Source organism: Oncorhynchus clarkii, chromosome 7 (assembly GCF_045791955.1).
Source record: "Oncorhynchus clarkii lewisi isolate Uvic-CL-2024 chromosome 7, UVic_Ocla_1.0, whole genome shotgun sequence".
NCBI lineage: Eukaryota > Metazoa > Chordata > Actinopteri > Salmoniformes > Salmonidae > Oncorhynchus > Oncorhynchus clarkii.
The window spans coordinates 67,149,122-67,166,726 of record NC_092153.1 but is presented as its reverse complement, the minus strand read 5'-3'; the positions used below and the strand labels follow the sequence as shown (position 1 = coordinate 67,166,726).

The 17,605-nt window shown below is 42.6% G+C and overlaps 1 protein-coding gene across 3 annotated transcripts in view; it reads left to right on the top strand.

Moving 5' to 3' along the window:
- Positions 1-17,605, top strand: part of LOC139413710 (neurofascin-like) — a 93,852-nt gene that overhangs the window by 21,349 nt on the left and 54,898 nt on the right. For 2 of the 3 annotated variants that reach the window (XM_071161398.1, XM_071161399.1), the window contains exon 2: positions 11,671-11,850. Coding sequence is in view for 1 of the 3 variants with exons in the window: in XM_071161394.1 (XP_071017495.1) it covers positions 11,737-11,830; positions 15,187-15,204 (112 nt within the window). In the remaining 2 variants the exon portion in view is untranslated. Of the gene's footprint in view, positions 1-11,670; positions 11,851-15,186; positions 15,205-17,605 lie in introns of all 3 variants that reach the window. The other variant, XM_071161394.1, reaches the window with a different exon arrangement.

The following is a 17,605-nucleotide window of genomic DNA, read 5'->3' as shown; positions in this document are numbered from 1 at the left end:
GGATGCGCACAGTGCAACAATATGATGTAGTGTGAACATTTCTGCCACTCACATACAGGAAAACGGTTCCAAATATATGACATTATTACGTGCTCCACCACCCATGTTATTTACATTATGAAATGTCCATGTGGGCTCTGTTATGCTGGTAAAACCTCTCGCTCTCTCAAACAGAGAATCAGTGAACACAAAAATGAAATCGGGAGAAACGACGCAGTACATTTCAATGACCTGAAGCATGATATTTCTACCTTTTTAGATTTTTTTGGCATCGAGAAAGCTAAGATATCAGACAGGGGAGGTGATATCAATAATACTCTGAGTAGAAGGGGATGTTTTGGGATTTTCACCCTCCAGACATTATTTCCTAAAGGACTTAATGATGAAATGCTATGTATGTATGTTATGTTGTGAATTTGAACATGAATGATGTGCCTATTTAAGATTTCTGTTTTTGGTATGATGTACCCAATGACTAATGTAAACTTGCTATGTCCTCATTGTGATTTTACAGACGTGTTTCATGCATCTTATTTATATACTTTTGTAATATTTATGAAATGCATACTGAAAACGTATTTGTTTTTCTCTTTTCCTTCAACCCCATTCGACGTGTAGAACGGATGTGGGAGGGGCTAGGTCTACATAAGGGTGCAAATGTAAAAAAAATCACACAAGCCATGAGGCCGATATGTAAGCTTATTAAATATCAGTAATACTATCAAGAGCAGTGTGCAGTTTCCTTTTTCCTTCATCTTGTTCAATTGTTGCCATGCACCTGCAAATTAGATTGCTCAGATGTGCGAGTGCCTTTTGAATTGTACATCGTTTTCAATGAGGAAATGTACAGGTCTGCTGTCAATGATAATTAATGCAGAGGATTTTCCCAAGTTTGATGTTGACCCATATCCCACGGTAGTTATTGGGGTCAATTTGTCTCCACTTTTGTGGATTGGGGTTATCAGTCTTTGGTTCCAGATATTGGGGAAGATGCCAGAGCTAAGGATGATGTTAAAGAGTTTTAGTATAGCCAATTGGAATTTGTGGCCTGTATAATTTATACTTTCTTTGGGGATACCATCAACACCTCAGGCCTTTTTGGGATGGAGGGTTTGTATTTTGTCCTGTCGTTCATTCAGGGTCATTTGAGAATCCAGTGGGTTCTGGTAGTCTTTAATAGTTGATTCTAAGATTTGTATTTGATCATGTATATGTTTTTACTGTTTGTTCTTTGTTATAGAGACACAAAGATTGGAGAAGTAGTTTATCCACACATCTCCGTTTTGGATAGATAACTCGTTGTGTTGTTGTTTGTTTAGTTCAATTATATTGAGCTTATTTCTGACATGCTGTTCCTTCTTTTACCGTATTGTATTTCTGTATTGTTTTAGTGGTTCACCATAGTGAAGGCGTAGACTCAGGTTTTCTAGGTCTCTATGTTTTTGGTTGGATAGGATTCTCAATTTCTTTCTTAAGTTTTTGCGTTCTTCTTCAAACTGTTTGTCATTGTTGTTCATTTTCTTAGGCTGTCTGCTTGAAATTCTCTGTTCTCTCTGTTCTCTCTCCTATCTCTGTTCTCTCTACTCTCTGCTCTTTATTTTTTAGTTGTTTCTCCCCTGGTGAGCATGTTGTAAACCCTGAGGCCATGACTGCTTCGCTCACAGACAACACACTTCTTTAAACACACTCCATGAATCAACAGAGCTATGAGATGAGTGTGTTTGGCTCAGTGTCAGACACACACTGTATCTCTGTGGTAGACTCCTGAGGGGTGTGTTAGTGAGGTATTCCTCTCCTCCCTTACTGTCTTCCTGTGTTGAGGAAAACAAGGAGATAAATGAACCGTCAGCAGATCTGGATAGATAGAGAGCTTCTGAGACTCCTGGTTTTCTATTGATTTAAATAAATGATCTATGTCTCTCTCTCTCTCTCTCTTCACAGGTCAGATTCGTTCCTGTTTTAATCAGTCAGGAAACAGAGGATATCAAAGAGGATATCAAATCAAATGAAATCATACACTCACACGTGTTTAGCAGATGTTATTGTGGGTGTAGCGAAATGCTTGTGCTTCTAGTTCCGACAGTGTAGCAATATCTAACAAGTAATATCTAACAATTCCACAACAAATACCTAATACACACATATCTAAGTAAAGGAATGGAATTAAGAATATATAAATATATGGTCGAGCAATGTCAGAGCAGCATAGACCAAATACAGTATATGCATATGAGATGACTACTGCAAGATACAGTTGAAGTTGGAAGTTCACATACACTTAGGTTGGAGTCATTAAAACTAGTTTTTCAACAACTCTACAAAACTATAGTTTTGGCATGATGGTTAGGACATCTACTTTGTGGATGTGACAAGTCATATTTACAACAATTGTGTACAGACAGATTATTTCACTTATAATTAATTCACTGTGTCACAATTCCAGTGGGTCAGAAGTTTACATACACTAAGGTGACTGTGCCTTTAAACAGCTTGGAAAATTCCAGAAATTGTCATGGCTTAATAAGCTTCTAATAGGCTAATTGACATCATTTGAGTCAATTGGATGTGTACCTGTGGATGTATTTCAAGGCCTTACCTTCCAACTCAGTGCCTCTTTGCTTGACATCATGGGAAAATCAAAAGAAATCAGCCAAGACCTCAGAAAAAAAATTGGAGACCTCCACAAGTCTGGTTCATCCTTGGGAACAATTTCCAAACGCCTGAAGGTAACATGTTCATCTGTACAAACAACAGTCCGCAAGTATAAACACTATTGGACCACGTAGCCGTCATACCGCTCAGGAAGGAGACGCGTTCTGTCTCCTAGAGATGAACGTACTTTGGTGTGAAATGTGCAAATCAATCCCAGAACAACAGCAATAGACCATGTGAAGATGCTGGAGGTAACCGGTACAAAAGTATCTATATCCACAGTAAAACAAGTCCTATTTCGACATAACCTGAAAGGCCACTCAGCAAGGAAGAAGCCACTGCTCCAAAATTGCCACAAAAAAGCCAGACCACGGTTTGCAACTGCACATGGGGACAAAGATCGTACTTTTTTGGAGAAATGTCCTCTGATCTGATGAAACAAAAATAAAACTAAATGGCTAAGCCTAAATGGCTTAAGGACAACAAAGTCAAGGTATTGGAGTGGCCATCACAAAGCCCTGACCTCAATCCCATAGAACATTTGTGGGCAGAACTGAAAAAGCGTGTGCAAGCAAGGAGGCCTACCAACCTGACTCAGTTGCACCAACTCTGTCAGGAGGAATGGGCCAAAATTCACCCAACTTATTGTGGGAAACTTGTGGAAGGCTACCCAAAACATTTGACCCAAGTTAAACAATTTAAAGGCAATGCTACCGAATACTAATTGAGTGTATGTATGTAAACTTCTGACACTGAGAATGTGATGAAAGAAATAAACGCTGAAATAAATAATTCTCTCCCTACTATTATTCTGACATTTCACAATCTTAAAATAAAGTGGTGATCCTAACTGACCTAAGACCCTAATTGTTACTAGGATTAAAATTTCAGGAATTGTGAAAAACTGAGTTTTAATGTATTTGGCTCAGGTGTATGTAAACTTCCGACTTGAACTGTATCCATAGTCACTTTAACTATACCTACATATACATACTACCTCAATCAGCCTGACTAACCGGTGCCTGTATGCCTTGCTACTGTATAAAGCCTCACTACTTTAATTTTTCAGTCTTTTTTACTGTTGTTTTTATTTCTTTACTTATCTGTTGTTCACCTAATACTTTTTTTTAACTTAAAAATTGCACTGTTGGTTAGGGCCTATAAGTAAGCATTTTACTGTAAGGTCTACACCTGTTGTGTTCAGCGCACGTGACAAATACACTTTGATTTGGAAGGCATTGAAAGGCATTCAGTTGTACAACTGAAATGTTTCTCCTGCATTTAACCCAACCCCTCTTAATCAGAGTGGTGCGGGGGGCTGCCATAATAGACATCCACGTCTGTGGCACCTGGGGAACAGCCTTGCTCAGGAGCAGAACAACATATTTTTACATTGTCAGCTCGGGGATTTGATCCAGCAATCCTTCGGTTGCTGGCCCAACGCTCTAACCACTAGGCTACTTATCGCCCCTCAATGTAACTCTGTGTGTGCTTGCACGTGTGCATGAGTGTGTGTCTGTACTGCAACAGCTGAGGAGCTGGTAAGGTGGAAGGAGCAGCTGAGTATTTCAATTCAGTTGGTTTCAGCTTTGGGGTTGTAGGGGTGGAGGGACCTGTGTTTGCGACCAGGCTGTACTGTGTGTCTGTGTGGTGGGCTGGCTTGGGGTAGGCTGAGGTGGGGTGTGCTAGGGTGGGTTTGACTGTGGTGGGCTGGGATGGGCTTGTTTGGGTTGAGGTGGGGTGGGGGTTCTGAGGGTAATTGTGTGTACTCTGGTATTTATTGAGCTGCCTCTGGTCTACAGGACTGTACTCTGACTGTACTGTCATCCACAGATGGACCTTTCTTACTTCAGCTCTCCGTAGGGAAAAAGGCCTCTCCAAAACATTGTCTTTTGAAGGATCTATCTGGGGATGGGAGGGAAGAGAGGGGTGGGGGGTGTTGAAGTGCCATCACTGCATTAGGCACACACTCGCACTCAAACTCATATGCATGCACTTACACAATACACACAGACACTGGAACACACACTGGAACACACACACACCCTTTAGATCCACCAAAGCTTATTAATTTCACCTCCTTTGCAGTCTGTTGTCCCACAAGAGCTCCATTAGCCTGCATCACGTAACCCCAGAATGGCTTAATGGAACGACCCATTACTGTCACGCAACAGGATTAGATACCATTGACATGGTCCTCGTATAGAGAGATACTCTACATTAGTAATGATCCTCGTATAGAGAGATACTCTACATTAGTAATGATCCTCGTATAGAGAGAGACTCTACATTAGTAATGATCCTCGTATAGAGAGAGACTCTACATTAGTAATGATCCTCGTATAGAGAGAGACTCTCTATATGTCTAGCACACTTATGGCAGCACACATGAAAGAAAACACACACACACACAGAGTCAGAATGAGCCCCTAGGACTGTGTTGGCAGGAGGTTTTGCTTGGCTCAGCTTGGGCTGCAGCTGCTAGGTCACCTAGCACAAACACATGTGACCCAGTAGATATCCAGGAGTTTAAAGAGGCTTCACAACAATCAGCTCAGTACTAGTTCTATCACTGGGGCTTCGTGACACAGGGCAGTCACACACTTGGGCAACACTCAGGCTCTTCTGCTCTTCTCTGTCCAAACACTTCTTAGCAGAGTGCAGAATCAACCCAACGAGTGTAGCTGTGTTTGTCTTTCCTTCTGTCCTCCACACCAAAGGCATAAAGACCCATCTTGACAAGAGTCGACTTCACTAATGTTGGATCACAGGAGAAGGCCTTGAATCGGTTTAACTTCTAGAGAGCAGAAGGGTTAGTGTAGACAAGTCTCCCTGTTGTCCACACGAGTGTTCCAAAATGGTAGGTAGCCCATGGCTGGTTCTGCCTAACCTGGTTAACCAGTGATTTCAGATCTGGTTCTGCTCTCTGGACATCTACATTGTTGAGCCAAACATGTTGTTCTTTATCTCAATTCCATAAGGAAGTGTGAAGATGGCGGCATTGTGGCTGGGTTGTGGTTCAGAAAGCTAGCACAGTAACTGCTATTATCTGCTATCTGATCTGCTGACAGGGAAGTAGATGCTGTGGATTCTGTTCATGTGTGCACTCTGTTGTGTTTTAGCCTGTGGTCTTTAATGTGTGACTTAAGAATAAATGTGTGTATGTGTGTGTATGTATGCGTGCGTGTGTGTTCTCAGTAGTAACTTTTCAAAAAGCGTTGGAAGTGGATTTGAGGAAGCGGTCTAATTTTTGTCACCATGAACATCATAACAAATACAGATAACGACGGTAGCATAAATTAAGCTAAAACCTAACATGCTAAGGTAAATGAGACTATTATACAGAATAACTCTCTAAATTATGCATGTTTTCCTCCATTTTTTAAACCAAGGCAATTTGTTAAAGAAAACCCATGTTATCTATCCCCATTGGAATACTGTACTTTATCATAAGTACTGTTTAAAGTAAGCTTCTGCCAAGTATATATAGCTGATATTCAGGTTAGTTTCCTAATTATTTTTCTTGGCAGGAGGATTTGGAGTGACTTATTTGAGTAATAATTCTACAGGTACAGTGCATTCGGGAAGTATTCAGACCCCGTGACCTTTTCCACATTTTGTTATGTTACAGCCTTATTCTAAAATGGATACAATAATTTTTTTCCTCATCAATCTACACACAATACCCCATAATGACGAAGGGAAAACCAGGTTTTAGAGATTTTTGCAAAAGTATTACAAATATTTATTATTATTTATGAATGGTTTTAAATATTTATTTACATAAGTACTAGAGGTCGTTTTCATTACAATCGGTAATCGGCATTTTGGGATTATGGCCGATTTATATTGCACTCCACGAGGAGACTGCGTGGCAGGCTGACTACCTGTTATGCGAGTGCAGCAAGGAGCCAAGGTAAGGTGCTAGCTAGCATTAAACTTGTCTTATAAAAAACAATCAATCTTAACATAATCACTAGTTAACTACACATGGTTGATGATATTACTAGTTTAACTAGCTTGTCCTGCGTTGCATACAATCCATGCGGTGCCTGTTAATTTATTATTGAATCAAAGCCTACTTTGCCAAATGTGTGATTTAACAAGGGCATTTGCGAAAAAAGCACTGTCGTTGCACCAATGTGTACCTAACCATAAACATTAATGTCTTTATAAAAATCAATACACAAGTATATATTTTTAAACCTGCATATTTAGTTAATATTGCCTGTTAACATGAATTTCTTTTAACTAGGGAAATTGTTTCACTTCTCTTGCTTTCTGTGCAACAGATTATCCAAATGGGGGATGATTTAACAAAAGCTTTTTTTGGTCCTCCAATAATCGGTATTGGTATCAGCGTTGAAAAATCATAATCGGTCAACCTTTAATAAGTACTCAGACCCTTTGCTATGAGACTCGAAATAAAGCTCAGGTGATTCCTGTTTCCATTGATCATCCTTGAAATGTTTATCCAACTTGATTGGTGTCCACCTGTGGCAAATTCAATTGATTGGACATGATTTGGAAAGGCACACATCTTTCTATATAAGGTCACAGTGGACAGTGCGTGTCAGAGCAAAAACCAAGTCGTGAGGTTGAAGGAATTGTCCGTAGAGCTCAGAGACAGGATTGTGTCAAGGCACAGATCTGGGTAAGTGTACCAAAATATGTCTGCAGCATTGAAGGTCCCAAAGAACACAGCGGCCTCCATCACTCTTAAATGGAAGAAGTTTGGAACCACCAAGACTCTTCCTAGAGGTGGCTGCCCGGCCAAACTGAACAATCGGGGTAGAAGGACTGTCACGCCTGCTCCCTCTCCCCTTCTCTGGCGCTCGAGGGCACCAGGCTGCCCATCATTATGCACACCTGTCGCCATCATTATGTGCATCAGCGCTCATTGGACTCACCTGAACTCCTTTACTTTGTTGATTGCCCCTCTATATCTGTCTGTTCCTCAGTTTGTTTCCCGTGTCAGCATTAATGTTGTTTTGTTTCTCCTGTCCAGATAATCTCTGTGTAATGTTTGTTGTTTGTTGTTTATTAAATGTTCACTGCTTGTACTTGCTTCTTGTCTGTACTTACAGAATGCTGACACCACAATTTGAAGCATCAAGGAGTTTTTGTTTTTTGTTTTTGTTGGTGACGTCGGGTCCGGCTTCCTCTGCCGAAGGAACCGGGGTAGCCTCAGTTGGCTCGTCGGGCTTCCACGCCTTAGCTGGTTCAAGAGGTTTACTTGCCTCGGTTGGCTCGGCAGGCTCCCACCCCACATCATGCCTCAGCTGGCTCGTCGGGCTCCCACGCCTCAACCGGCTCGTCTGGCTCCCACGCCTGAGCCGGCTCGTCGGGCTCCCACGCCTCAGCCGGCTCGTCGGGCCTCCACGCCTCAGCCGGCTCGTCGGGCTCCCACGCCTCAGCCGGCTCGTCGGGCTCCCACGCCTCAACCGGCTCGTCTGGCTCCCACGCCTCAGCCGGCTCGTCGGGCTCCCACGCCTCAGCCGCCACGTTCGACTCCCACATCTCGGCCAGTCTGTCAGGCTCGCCTAGGTGGGATGCCGGGTGGCGGCTCTGGGGGGGGGGGGTACTGTCACGCCTGCTCCTACTCCCCCTCTCTGTGCCAGGCTGCCCATCATTACGCACACCTGTTATCATTACACAGATCAACGTCATTGGACTCACCTGGACTTCTTCACTTTGTTGATTGCCCTTCTGTTTCCTGTCTGTTGTTTATTACATTTTCACTCCCTGTATTTGCTTTTTGTCTCCCAGTATCTGTCCTTACAGGGGCCTTGGTCTGGGGAGGTGACAAGGAACCCGTTGGTCACTCTGAAAGAGCTCCAGAGTTCCTCTGTGGCGATGGGAGAACCTTCCAGAAGGACAAACATCTCTGCAGCACTCCAACAATCAGGCCTTTTTGGTGGAGTGGCCAGACGGAAGCCACTCCTCAGTAAAAGACAGCCCGCTTGGAGTTTGCCAAAAGGCACATAAACACTCTCAGACCATGAGAAACAAGATTCTCTGGTCTGATGAAACCAAGATAGAACTCTTTGGCCTGAATGCCAAGTGTCACGCCTGGAGGAAACCTGGCACCATCCCTACGGTGAAGCATTGTGGTGGCAGCATTATACTGTGGGGATGTTTTTCAATGGCAGGGACAGGGAAACTAGTCATGATCGAGGAAAATATGATCAATACCAAAGTTCAGAGAGATCCTTGATGAAACCCTGCTCCAGAGCGCTCAGGACCTCGCTCTGGGGCAATGCTTCACCTTCCAACAGAACAACGACCCTAAGCACACAGCCAAGACAATGCAGGAGTGGCTTCGGGACAAGTCTCTGAATGTCCTTGAGTGGTCCAGCCAGAGCCTGGACTTGAACCCGATCGAACATCTCTGGAGAGACCTGAAAATAGCTGTGCAGCGACACTCCCCATCCAACCAGACAGAGCTTGAGAGGTTCCGCAGAAAAGAATGGGAAAAACTCCCAAATACAGGTGTGCCAAGTTTGTAGCGTCATACAGAAGAAGACTTGATGCTGTAATCGCTGCCAAAGGTGCTTCAACAAAGTACTGAGTAAAGGGTCTGAAAACGTATGTAAATGTGATATTTACATAAGTTATATTGCAAAAAAGTATATCATGTTTTTGTTTTGTCATTATGGGATACTGTGTGTAGATTTAATAAGGCCATAATGTAGAATAAGGCTGTAACGTAGCAAAATGAGGAAAAAGTGAAGGGGTCTGAATACTTTCCGAATGCACTGTACCTTGGATGTAGGAGATGCAACAAAACAATACATTGATGTGCAATGTTTTTGGTATTTTGCCATGGATTTCGTTTGTTGAAGTGGAGGTGAATGTTAAATGGTCAGCGTCTTCAGCTGCTGTGTGATTGAGTTTGGTTCTTTACACATGTCTATCTCTTTATCTCAGTCTGCAGCACTGGTTAATGGTCTGGGTTTGGATAGCCTCTGCTGAGTCACCAACAACCGGATGTTCAAGTTTTCAGGGAAAGTGGAAAAAGAGATACTTTTGAGGAGATGGGAAACTCGTTTGGAATCGTATTACCAACCATTGTGTATGTTGCCTATGCATCGCCAATGGGCCACAATTCTAGGACAAAGAGAGCTCTCCTTCAAGGAGGGAATGGGAATCAATTGGGCGCTAGCTCAAAAACCAAACATTACAAATATTTTCCGAGATGTGAGATAATGAGCTTGTTCTCTGTAATATTATAAGGCTTTGCAATTGTGACATAACGTACTTTTGAGGAAAATAGGCCCATTTCTGAACTCATACCCTGACTTTGTGAAGGGATCACATGACGCAGCATAACATCTGCTGGGTGGAGCGTTATATCTTCCTCCATTCATTGACTTTGGGATTTTGTATCTTCTCTTGTCTCTAATATCTTTGTTAACAAGGTGACACTCCATCTTAAATCTATTTACTGTATTAATTGAACAGTGCACCTCTCCCAAACTTTTGTATGTCAGTGATCTAGTTTCAAACTTTTGTAGGTATGTCAGTGATCTAGTTTCAGGTGTTTATTTTACACCTGCTACGTACGTTTTAAAACCATTTTTTAGTCCTTTAGCAAACGCTCTTATCCAGCGTGACTTACAGTAGTGAGTGCATACATGTTCATTCTTTTTTCATACTGGTCCCCCACAGGAATTGAATCCAGTAGGCAGAGTGTATGAGGTTAGTAGGCAGGGTGTATGGATTTAGGAGGCAGGGTGTATGTGGTTAGTAGGCAGAGTGTATGGGGTTAGGAGGCAGGGTGTATGGGGTTAGGAGGCAGAGTGTATGGGGTTAGGAGGCAGGGTGTATGGGGTTAGGAGGCAGGGTGTATGAGGTTAGTAGGCAGGGTGTATGAGGTTAGGAGGCAGGGTGTATGGGGTTAGGAGGCAGGGTGTGTGGGGTTAGTAGGCAGGGTGTATGGTGTTAGGAGGCAGGGTGTATGGGGTTAGGAGGCAGGGTGTGTGGGGTTAGTAGGCAGGGTGTATGAGGTTAGTAGGCAGGGTGTATGGGGTTAGTAGGCAGGGTGTATGGGGTTAGTAGGCAGGGTGTGTGGGGTTAGGAGGCAGGGTGTATGAGGTTAGGAGGCAGGGTGTATGAGGTTAGTAGGCAGGGTGTATGAGGTTAGTAGGCAGGGTGTATGGGGTTAGGAGGCAGGGTGTGTGGGGTTAGGAGGCAGGGTGTATGGGGTTAGGAGGCAGGGTGTATGAGGTTAGTAGGCAGGGTGTATGAGGTTAGGAGGCAGGGTGTATGGGGTTAGTAGGCAGGGTGTATGGGGTTAGGAGGCAGGGTGTATGAGGTTAGGAGGCAGGGTGTGTGGGGTTAGGAGGCAAGGTGTGTGGGGTTAGTAGGCAGGGTGTATGGGGTTAGTAGGCAGGGTGTGTGGGGTTAGTAGGCAGGGTGTATGGGGTTAGTAGGCAGGGTGTATGGGGTTAGTAGGCAGGGTGTATGGGGTCAGTAGGCAGAGTGTATGGGGTTAGGAGGCAGGCTGTGTGGGGTTAGTAGGCAGGGTGTATGGGGCTAGGAGGCAGGGTGTGTGGGGTTAGTAGGCAGGGTGTATGGGTTTAGGAGGCAGAGTGTATGGGTTTAGGAGGCAGGGTGTGTGGAGTTAGTAGACTGGGTGTGTGGATTTAGGAGGCAGGCTGTGGATTTTGGAGGTAGGGTGTACGGGGTTAGTCGGCAGAGTGTATGGGGTTAGTAGACTGAGATGGTACCCTGGTCTGCGCTCTGGTACTCTGGGTTTGGAGGTCTTGTGGTCTGGAGGAATGGGGATCTGAAGGTCGGGGTCATTAGGAGAAGGAGGGAGAGGAGTAGTCCTGGGCCTGGGGTTCTGATACTGGTTTGGGGTAATGGGGGAGTGGATGATTGGAGGAGAGGTGGAACTGTTCTGTGTGATGTCTTCATTGTCTCTGGGTAGCTCTCTCTGGGGAGTAAGGGCCTCAGCTGCTGATGTAGGCCAGCCACACATACTGAAAACACATCTCTCTGTCTCTCTGATAGGTCAGAGCCGTATCGGGAGCCAACCAGGAGTTGTGACAGGAGAGGAGATCCAATCAGAGGAGAGAGATGTTGGTGCAGGGCGGGCCTTGGGTCCTGTCTGTCATGTCGTTGCTCCTGCTGCTGTGGCAAGAAATGTCTGCTATCGAGGTTCCTCTTGATCGTAAGTCCATCAATCAAATCGTAAACACATGAAATCAGTCAAAACATTGTTTTATAATATATATTTTATCGTAAACCTTTGGTTCTCATACAATGGATACCGGTGACCCACACAATGGTTTTGGAATTGAAGGACAGTGAACAAAAAATGAAGAAAACAAAGTTTCATGCCACATCCCTTACTAACCTATTGGTGTTTACAGATGGAGCTTCAGGAAAAAAGCATGCGAAATGAAGTGATTTATATTTACATGTACAGTGTATACTCTATGTAAAACACAACACAGTTATCCTGTCTTTGCATCTGCAGATCCAGCTTCATGAAAAGTGATATCTCTTAACATTAGAACTGAGCTCACATACACTCATCTCTCTGATCATCCTCCATCCCGCGCGCACACTTAGACACACACACACACACACACACACACACACACACACACACACACATACACATACACATACACATACACACACTTACACTCACACATATTGATGTGTTACCCAGTGAATCTGTTCAGTCCATCCATATGATCTAAAGATATTTCTGCATGGTTTAACTATAGTCGAGTGTATATTCTACCAACTGAATTATGAATTATGGCATGCTAATTCAATATGAATTTAATGTACATGTTTTCATCCAACACAGAGCTGGAATCAATTTAGCAGTAACCGATATTCAAATCTACAGTTGAACCATAGAACTCTGCACATTAACATTTATGCATATAGAGTAGGTTGTTCCATAGTACTGTGCAATCATTTGACAGTTTCTCACGTATGGCTGACTACGGTGGCTCTATCTTCTCATAACCATTCAACTCTGACTACCCATCATTGATTTCAAATCAAATCAACATTTCAAATCAACATTTCCAATCAAATGTAATTTTATTGGTCACATACACATGGTTAGCAGGTGTGAATGCGAGTGTCGCGAAATGCTTGTGCTTCAAGTTCCAACAGTGCCGTAATATCCAACAAATAATCTAACAATTCCCAACAACTACCTAACACACACAAATCTAAAGGGGTGAATAAGAATATGTACATATAAATACTGTATATGGATGAGCGATGGCTGAGCGGCATAGGCAAGGTGCAGTAGATGGTATAAAATACAGCATATACAAGTGATATGAGTAATGCAAGATATGTAGACATTATTAAAGTGGCATTATTTAAAGTGCCATTGTTTAAAGTGATTAGTGAGCCATTTATTAAGGTGTGAAGTGATTGGGTCTCAATGTGGGCAGTAGCCTCTCTGAGTTAATGATTGCTGTTTAGCAGTCTGATGGCCTTGAGATAGAAGCTGTTTCTCAATATCTTTGATGCACCTGTACTGACCTCGCCTTCTGGATGATAGCAGGGTGAACAGGCAGTGGCTCGGGTGGTTGTTGTCCTTTATGATTTTTTTTACTTTCCTGTGACATCGGGTGCTGTAGGTGTCCTGGAGGGCAGGTAGTGGTGCGGTCTGCCCCCGGTGATGCGTTGGGCAGACCCTCTGGAGAGCCTTGCGGTTGAGGGCGGTACAGTTTCCGTACCAGGCTGTGATACAGCCCGCCAGGATGCTCTCGATTGTGCATCTGTAAAAGTTTGTCAGATTTCAACGAAAACATCAATACATACATACGCACGCACACACACACACACACACACACACACACACACACACACACACACACACACACACACACACACACACACACACAAGTCCTATACCAGGCCATTCTAACATGTATAAAAGCTTGTGCCTCCCATTGGACTGACTCCAGTGTGAATATGAAAGTAAGAGACAAAGGAAAGGAGACCTTTTCTCTCTACTTTCTCTCTCGTTTTTTTTTCATAGGAGAATAATAGCTGTGAATGTCTCACAGTGGTGTTATGAAAAATGATTTGATCGGGATAAAGTGCCATGGGCACCTGCTATTTGGCGGTCAAACACACCTGCACACTACTTATTCTCGATCTCACACACACGGCCATCAGCTGTCATTACCTCTGTAGTCTCCACCTCATCTACCCTCTACAGCACCCTCAATGTCTCTTTATACTCCACAACCTTTCACCGCTGGCCTCAGAAAGCTCTATTAATTAGTCAGACAGAGGACTCAAACACACACACACACAACAGGGAGAGAGAGGGGGACAGAGAGAGAGAAGACCCCACCCACAGAGTAAAATGCATAGTACCCTCATAACCCTCTGACGTCTCCCAAACATATTAAGAGGGAGGGAGGGAGGGAGAATCAGCGCTGGTCATTGAGAGACCACAGAGAGGTTATCCCAAATCTTCTGGTGCTCCCAGTGCATTTAATGCTATACCTGAGAGGACTGAATGGTAACATGGGCTGTCTATAGGACTGAATGTATCTAATGTGAGGTGATGACAGATGGATTTATCTCTGTTGTCATTCCCCTTCCCTCCCCCAACCCTCTGTCCCCCAGCTTCCAGTGGTGATCTCTATTGATGATGGTTGTCATGTCCATGTTAGCCTATTATGTTCTTTCCCTCCAGCATGGGCATGGCTATATGGCACAATGAATATCATAAAACAACCTTGGACACACGCACACACACACACACACACACACACACACACACACACACACACACACACACACACACACACACACACACACACACACACACACACACTAGAACATGTAAAGACAGAAATTCCGGAGAGGAATGTGCTCTTGTCAATCAGACACAGCATTGGACCACTACTGTAATGCCAATGACAGTATGTCAGCCATGGCCATTTACAGGGTAGCTAAAGAGTGCGATGAAGACAATATGAAATATATTATAAATGTAAATGTACTGTTTTGGGATAGATTATTTATGCAGTGGAATATAATTACATGTATGTGTATTTTATGTTCATCTGTAGTGTTCTTGAAAATGACTAACTTGCTGATTGTAGCAGATGAAAATCATATCTCTCTTTCCCTCTCTCCACTGCTCCCTCCTTTACAATCAACCTTTTCCCGTTGTTGAATCATCAACAGGTAAGTTTACATCTCATTGTTTCAGTTTCATTGTTTCAGGACATATTCAGTCACTGTAGTCAATAAACGTATTATGCTACGCTAGTAACAAAATGTACTTTACATACAAAACATGGATATAACAGTATAATAACTTTGTTTTGTAGAATAACATTTTATGACATGCCTACTCCATAACAATAGAACTGTAACTACAGTATGTGACTTACATTGTTTAACACTGTAGACATGCTCTAGCTATAGGCCTGTGTTGCAAGGAACACTCTAATATCACTAACACCACCTGCAACATCTCTATCTCTGCCCTTCTCTCTCACTCACTCTCTTTGGGACTAACAGAAAAGATCCAGCAGGATTGTAAGTATTATTTATTAACACAGTAATATTTTGTATTGTGTCTACTGTGTCTATTTTCTGTTGTGTCCGTTGTCTTCACTCTTAGGGAAAAAAATGTTATTCAAAGGGTTCTATGGGGACAGCGGAAGAACCCTTATTGGTTCTAAATAGCACTTTTTCTTCTTAGAGTGTATTGTGTCTGCTGTAATACTCAATCAAGTTTCTACATTGTCTCTATGGGGGATGAAAATACCAATTTGAACCCACATTTACAGCAGTAAATGATATAATGGTGTTGTACTAGGAGCTAGGGCTGTTGCGGTGACTGTATTGCCGCCACACCGGCGGTTACGAGGCATGATGGCAGTCAAAAACCACATGACCGTTTAGTCAGGGTAATTAGGCTTCTTCAAGCTCTGATGCTGCTGATGGTCATTAGTAGCCTACCAAACTTGCTAACTGCCGGGTACTCAGCACTCTAGAAGCACTCAGCACTCTGACATAAAATCTAATTTTATTGGTCACATACACATGGTCAGCAGATGTTAATGCGAGTGTAGCGAAATGCTTGTGCTTCTAGTTCCAACAGTGCAGTAATATCTAACAAGTAATCTAACAATTCCCAACAACTACCTAATACACACAAATCTAAAGGGGGGGTGAATGAGAATATGTACATATAAATATATGGATGAGCGATGGCTGAGCGGCATAGGCAAGGTGCAGTAGATGGTATAGAATACAGCATATACATATGATATGAGTAATGTAAGATATGTAAACATTATTTAAAGTGGCATTGTTTAAAGTGACTAGTGATCCATTTATTAAAGTGTCCAGTGATTGGGTCTCAATACACTATACACATGTGGTATGAGTAATGTAAGATGTGTAGACATTATTAAAGTGGCATTATATAGAGGCATTGTTTAAAGTGACTAGTGATCCATTTATTAAAGTGTCCAGTGATTGGGTCTCAATACACTATATACATGTGGTATGAGTAATGTAAGATGTGTAGACATTATTAAAGTGGCATTATATAGAGAGGCATTGTTTAAAGTGACTAGTGATCCATTTATTAAAGTGTCCAGTGATTGGGTCTCAATACACTATATACATGTGGTATGAGTAATGTAAGATGTGTAGACATTATTAAAGTGGCATTATATAGAGAGGCATAGTTTAATTAAAGTGACTAGTGATCCATTTATTAAAGTGTCCAGTGATTGGGTCTCAATACACTATATACATGTGGTATGAGTAATGTAAGATGTGTAGACATTATTAAAGTGGCATTATATAGAGAGGCATTGTTTAAAGTGACTAGTGTTCCATTTACTAGTCACTTTAAATTTAAATGTATTCCAATCTAATGAAACACTTCATGAGAGCCCATGAGCTGATGTTGTGCAACATCTCTATAGGCTATGCAACTGCATGAGAAAACAGAGGGGATCCCATCAGCTTTCTATAGGCTAGGGCTACTACGTATGTTTATTTCTCAACTTGCCTAATATTAAGCACATTGCTTCTCTTTACAACAGGAGTATAGCCTACCTGGCTGGCATGAAAATGAACCACGGGAAAAAGCATCCTCCATTTGCTATTTTCAGCTGCCCCTGTTTCGAGACAGGTGCATGATAATCGTGTGATGGGGGACAATATTAGCCTATCACTTGTGAATGATGCCCAGCAAACAGTGCACTTCTTCAAATCATAGTCACACACTTCATGTAGCCTGGCCTATATGTTTTGATAAGGTTTGCATCACAACTAAAGTGACCAAATAACTTTGTAAAATGAAGCACATTAATCTGCTTCACAAGGGGTGTAGAGCCTAACTGGCATACATACGCAGCACGTGAGCTTCAAGTTTGAGGAAGATCATTTTCACCATAAAAATGCACAAAAAAATGCATATCACATTTGTGGTCACTTTTGAGAATGGTGTTTTCCTGCTAATGGAACATACACACTTATAGCCCACTGCCGTGTGCACATTGCTGCACTTATGTGAAGAAATTGCCTAATAGTTGATCAACATTTTAAGCTAAACGTTCTGATCTGTTGCGTCAGCCTCATTGCTTAAAACCGTTTTTCTGATGTTAGTGGTTGTATTCATTTGGGATCTATCGCATCCCACAACTGTCCCAGACTATGTCTGGAATATTTATTTATCGTACAGAATATAATAGGTCAACTTTTGTATTATTGGCGATAGTAGATTGACAGGAGTGTTTTTGCTGTTCGTTAGGCCTACTCATCTTGTTGGCTGACAAAAAGTAAATGTGGATAGTTCTTCCAATATCTTCAATATGCTCCTCAGAATTCGATAATGACACGCACAGTTTCGCATCCTTATCAGCCCAAGGGCCACTGGCCGCAAAAGGCATGTCTTTTTTGAGGTGGCATTACAGCC